This window comes from Dipodomys ordii, unplaced genomic scaffold (assembly GCF_000151885.1).
Source record: "Dipodomys ordii isolate 6190 unplaced genomic scaffold, Dord_2.0 Scaffold95, whole genome shotgun sequence".
NCBI classification, from domain to species: Eukaryota; Metazoa; Chordata; class Mammalia; order Rodentia; family Heteromyidae; genus Dipodomys; species Dipodomys ordii.
In genome coordinates this window covers 2,616,648-2,622,744 of record NW_012267311.1, presented here as the reverse complement: position 1 = coordinate 2,622,744, position 6,097 = coordinate 2,616,648, and the positions used below count along the sequence as shown (strand labels likewise).

General features: G+C 42.4%; 1 protein-coding gene across 1 annotated transcript in view; it reads right to left on the bottom strand.

Moving 5' to 3' along the window:
- The window catches only part of Nfx1 (nuclear transcription factor, X-box binding 1), a 52,242-nt gene that overhangs the window by 25,117 nt on the left and 21,028 nt on the right, over positions 1–6,097 (bottom strand). Inside the window, exons 7-10 of the mRNA XM_013026566.1 lie at positions 4,929–5,068; positions 4,440–4,539; positions 4,142–4,359; positions 3,240–3,313 (exon numbers count right to left, since the gene is read on the bottom strand). Of these exons, the coding sequence (XP_012882020.1) occupies positions 3,240–3,313; positions 4,142–4,359; positions 4,440–4,539; positions 4,929–5,068 (532 nt within the window). The remainder of the gene's footprint in view (positions 1–3,239; positions 3,314–4,141; positions 4,360–4,439; positions 4,540–4,928; positions 5,069–6,097) is intronic.

Here is a 6,097-nt window from a genome sequence, read left to right as displayed (position 1 = left end):
TCTCTCTCTCTCTCTTTTTTTTTTTGCTAGTCCTGGAGCTTGAACTCAGGGTCTGGGCACTGTCCCTGAGCTTCTTTGCTCAAGGCTAGCACTCTCACTTGAGCCACAGCATCATTTCCAGCTTATTTTGCTTATATGGTACTGAGGAATCGAATCCAGGGCTTCACGCATGCTAGGCAAGCACTCTACTACTAAGCCACATTCCCAGCCTCCCTGCGCTTACCAGGCCCCTCCCGCTCCCCCATCTTCTCTATCCAGCAGGATGGGCCTTTACAGACTGATTATTCCATTAGTCACAGGAATATGCTTTGGCATGCATGTTGCTTTGTATAAGAATAGATCTTTTGACCTTTTTTAGGCCTCCATTCTCCAGATTAGACTCAGATCTCCTAAAATTGTATTTAAGGATGGCATCACTGAAATTCTCTTAACTCAGAAAGTTATTTAGGGATAACACTGAAGTTATGATCCATATTAGGTTAAGAACAAGTCTCTTTCAAGGACCCTTTAGGGATCACTTAGTCTTTTTGTCAGTTGTGGGGCTTGAACTCAGGGCCTGGGCACCGTATCTGAGCTCTTTTGCTCAAAGCTAGTGCTGTACCACTTTGAGCCACAGCTCCCCTTCTGGTTTTCTGGGGGTTAATTGGAGGTAAGACTCTCACAGGCTTTCCTGCCTAGGCTGGCTTTGAACCACGATCCTCAGATCTCAAACTTCTGAGTGGCTAAGATTACATATGCCTAAGCCACCAGCACCCGGCTCACTAAAGTCTTTTTCTTATGAATACTATTGTTGTATTCTTTCCATCCTTTAACTTTCAGGCTCTTTGTATCATTGACTCTACTGTCTGTTTCCTGAAGATAACAGGTAATTCAGTTTGGTGCTTTGTTTTGAAATCCAGTCTAAACTTCTGCTTTTGCTTAACACATTCACATTTAATATTATTACTGATATAGCTGGATCTATGTCTGCTGTTTTAATTTCTGTGCATTATCAGTCTCTTTTGTTATTCTTTTCCTCCTTTACTGCTTTCTTTTATATTAAATCAGCATTTTGTATATATATATTGTATCATTTTTATTCCTTTAATAATATTTGTCACTAGAGTTTTAAAAAACTGTTTCTTTTTCTTTTTTGCTGGTCCTGGGGCTTAAACTCTGGGCTAGGGCACTGTTCCTAAGCTCCTTTTCCTCAAGGCTAGCACTCTACCACTTGAGCCACAGTGCCACTTCCAGTTTTTTTCTGTGACTAATTGGAAATAAGTCTCATGGACTTTCCTGCCTGGGCTGGCTTCAAACTGTGATCCTCAGATCTCAGCCATCTAAGTAGCTAGAATTACAGGTGTGAGTTGCTGGCACTTGGCTTAAACTGTTTTCTTTTCCTTTCTTTTTGGGGTATGTGTGTGTGTGTGTCTGTTTTATTTTGAGCTCAACTACTGAACATTTGTGTGTGTGTGTGTGTGTCTGTTTTATTTTGAGCTCGACTATTGAACATTTGTGTGTGTGTGTGTCTGTTTTATTTTGAGCTCGACTACTGAACATTTTCACCCTTTTCCCCTTGAGTTTGAACTCTTTTATTTTTTGCAGTTGTGGGGCTTGAATTTGGGGTCTGGGTGTGGCCCCTGAGCAATTATGCTCAAGACTAAGTGCTATACCACTCTGAGCCCCAGTATCACTGCTGGTTTTATAGCCTTTTTCCCTTGAGTTTGAACTCTTTTATTTTTTGCAGTTGTGGGGCTTGAATTTGGGGTCTGGGTGTGGTCCCTGAGCAATTATGCTCAAGACTAAGTGCTATACCACTCTGAGCCCCAGTATCACTGCTGGTTTTTGAGTGGTTAATTGGAATCTCACAGGGACTTCTCTGTCCAGACTGGCTTCAAACCGTGATCCTCAGATCTTAGCTTCCTGAGTAGCGAGGATTACAGATGTGAGCCATCAGCACCTAGCTGAACTATTTTCTTTCTCTTTTTTTTTTTTGGGTCCGGTCGTGGGGCCTGAACTCTAGGCCTGGGCACTGTCCCTTAGCTTGCAAGGCAAGCGCTCTACCACTGAGCCACCTTCCCAGCCCTAAAACATTTATACTTTTTTTTTTCTTGTCGGTCATGGGGCTTGAACTCTGGGCCTGGGTGCTGTCCCTCAGCTCTTCAGCTCAAGGCGAGCGCTCTACCACTTGAGCTACAGCGCCACTTCCGGTTTCCTGGTGGTTTATTGGAGATAGGAGTCTCACGGTCTCTCCTGCCCGGGCTGGCTTTGAACTGCGATCCTCAGATCTCAGCCTCCTGAGTAGCTAGGATTACAGGTGTGAGCCACAGGCTCAAGATTTTTAAATAAATCTGAATGCTTTGATTTGTTATCTGGTTTTGTCCAGCCCCTGCGTCTGTTAGTAACAGTTACCTGCAATTCAGCAGAGGATTTCCGGGCATTCAATATACATGAAATTCTTACCATATTCATCCATGTTCTTTATGAAAAGAACTCTTCTTGATTTAGAAGATATCTGATCTCCATTTCAAATATCCATTTTTGTGGCAGACAGAACGAAGAGAAAATGGACTAAACACAACTAAACATATTAAAACACTAGAGCATTTCTCTTCTATACACACTGTTTTAAAGTCACTATTTTAACTGATCCTGTTAATACTTAAAAAAGCCGGAAGTGGCGCTGTGGCTCAAGTGGTAGAGTGCTAGCCTTGAGCTGAAGAGCTGAGGGACAGCGCCCAAGCCCAGAGTTCAGGCCCCACGACCGGACCCAAAAAATAAATAAATAAATAAATAAATGGAAGCCAAAGCTGCCTGGCTCTAGCAAAAGAGACACATGATTAGTTTGAAGAGTTTTTTTCTGTTTGATCTGTTGCTGACTTTTCTTTTTCCCAATTAATTTACACATTAACAAGACATTGTCAAGTCACTATAAAACCACCTATGTAGCTGGGCGCCTATGGCTCACGCCTGTAATCCTAGCTACTCAGGAGGCTGAGATCTGAGGATCACGGTTCAAAGCCAGCTAGGGCAGGAAAGTCTGTGAGACTCTTATCTCTAATAAAAATCACTAGAAAACCGGAAGTGGCACTGTGGCTCAAGCGGTAGAGCACTCTTCTTGAGCTGAGGAGCACAGGGACAGCATCCAAATCCAGAGTTCAAGCCCCACAATTGAACAAAAAAACAAAAAACAAAAAATAAAAAACCACCTATGTACATTCTTCAAAGACAGAGTCACAAAGGTTCAGCTGGAAACTCACAGGCCCAATTCTAGTAAACCTTTTCTGGTTACTATATCCAAATAACTGGAAATCACAAATTAGAAGGGGAAACACTAAATATTGGCAAACAAGTACACAAAAAGTATTGCCAAGGGGTTGGAAGGGTGGCTCAGTTGGTAGAGTGCCAGCCAATGAGCAAGCATTAGGTACCAAGTTCAAGTCCCAGTTCAAACAACAAAAAAACTCAAAAAGAAAAAAAGTATTGGCAAGCAAAAACAACAAAAAGCTCAACAATCATTAAAAAAAAAAAATTCAAAGTACATATTGGTATGGGGAAAAGCAGCCTGAGACACCTCAGCAGGCCCTGAGACCACCATTGTATTGAGGGTAAGAGGAATGTGAAAATGACAAATCTGAGACCATAGGTAGAGAATTTCTGAACCATGTTCATCCAAAATTATGTTCATCAAAAGGGTTTATTCTCAGCTACATGGAAAATTCACCTATAGAGAATGACATTCTTTGAATGGTCTAACTGGCTGAAATTTTATTTTATTAGAACCTTTATAGTTCTCAAAAATCCCACCCAATTGTTTTTGCATGTTCCTATTATAGAAAAAAGCATTTAAACACTTGCTGAACCCTGGATTAGTAAAAGTTTAGAGGGTGGATACAACAGAGTACGCTGATAAGAGACATAATTCTCCTGAGGCATAGCATCCTACAGTTACCAAGTTGATAATAAATAAAATACCTAAATTGGAGAGATGTCATTTTCCCAAGAATGTTTCGAGGAGGAAAAGTACCCACACAAATTCAATAACAATATTTACAAGAACCCCCTATCCTATAAGTGAATCTTAATACTCCTTTGTGAGTGTGTCACTGCTGCTAAACATTTACATGAATACTTTTAAAGCCATTTTATGCTGACTAGTTACCTGAAGAACCACAAGGCAGAGGCTTGCCACACACTTTTCCACATGAGGGAACAGGATCCATGCATGTTTTCCGACCACTGCTTCCAAGTTCTAGCAATTGGCTGAGAGGAGTCTGGCCACAAGGGCAGCAGCGCACTAGATGGGGAAGCCGTGCACAAGGCTGACAAGGCTGAGGGTGGCACACTTGAGAACAGGTATGGCTTCCACATTTCAAATCCCTATTAAGAAAAACAAGACTATTAAATAACTGTTTTGTTTTTAAAAAAGCTGCATTCTGAGGAAAATGTAAAAACCTTACTTGCCACATATCTTTAAACAGCCGAAGTCTCCAAATCCATCAGATTTTCCTATGTCTGTTCCACATAATACATCTCGGGAAGTGCTGCCGCAATAGCATACTAGAAGAGACAATTACAAAACAAAAGATTGGTAGCCTGAATGTGTTCGTGAAATACTCCTGACAATCTATAAGATGACACAAAATGCTCTTTGGTCAAGTGGTGATCAGACGATGCAGAAATTAATGTGATTTATACACATGAAGTTTTACACAGGAATAAAAAGGACTATTTACCAATATCTCATTATGCCAATGTAGCATATCCCAAGAACACGTTACTGTGAACACCTCTAGACTAAGAGGATACTATCTGGTTCCTAAGCCCATGATGGACACCATGGATTGTGTGGTACTTGAACTCAGGGCATGAGCACTGTCCCTGTGGCTTTTCACTTGCAATGCAATTCACATACCATGTAATTCCAGAAGTCCCCAAGCATTGCTTACCCTGGTTCAATATGATCCGGCAAGGCTGGCATTGACCCCCATGGCACAGCTCTGCACAGTGGTGTTGACCACAGTTCAAAATATTCTCACATGGGTTAGAACAGTGGACTGAGATAGCCTGGCCACAGCGGACTGTGTGTCTATAGAAAGTAGATATAAATATGTCAATCTAAAATTCCTGCTGGTTCACACCTGTAATCCTTGCTACTCAGGCGGCTGAGATCTGAGGATTGCAGTTACAAGCCAGCCTAGGCAGGAACATCTGTGAGACTTTTCAATTAACTACCAGAAAACCGGAAGTAGCACTGTGGTAGGGCACTAGCCTTGAGCCAAAAAGCTTAGGGACAATACCCAGGCCCTAAGTTCAAGCCCACCACTGGCCCCTTCCAACCCCCCCACCCCCCCAAAAAAAATTCCTGTCACCTTGACATTTCATCTGAATTTGATAGTTTTTTTCCCTCCCATCCTGGGCTTAAACCCAGGGCCTGGGCACTGTCCCTGAGCTTTTTTTATTCAAGGCTAGCACTCTACCACTTGAGCCACAGTGCCACTTTTGGACTTTTTTGTTTATATGGTACTGAGGAATTGAATCCAGGGCTTCATGCATGCTAGGCAAGTGCTCTGCCACTAAGCCACATTCCCAGCCCCTGAATTAGGTAATCTTACTACTTTACTGTGCATAGAACTTCACCAATTATAAGATTGCAAAAGAGAATCAAGGATTACAAGAAACTATTTATAGAAAAGTATTAAGGTTGGGGGGGGGGCTGGGAAGGTGGCTCAGTGGTAGAGCGCTTGCCTTGCATGCCTGAGGCCCTGGGTTTGATTCCTCAGCACCACATAAGCAAAAAGAAAAAAGCCGGAAGTGGTGCTGTGGCCCAAGTGGTAGAGCGCTAGCCTTGAGATGAAGAGCTGAGGGACAGCGCCCAGGCCCATGACCAGACCAAAAAAAAAAAAAAAAGAAAAGTATTAAGGTTGGGGATGTGGCTTAGTGGTAGAGCACTTGCCTCATATGCATGAAGCCCTGGGTTCAATTCCTCAGTACTACATAAACAGAAAAAGCTGAAGTGGTGCTGTGGCTCAAGTAGTAGAATGCTAGCCTCGAGCAAAAGAAGCTCAGAGACAGTGCCTAAGCTCTGAGTTCAAGCCCTAGGACTGGCAAAAAAAAA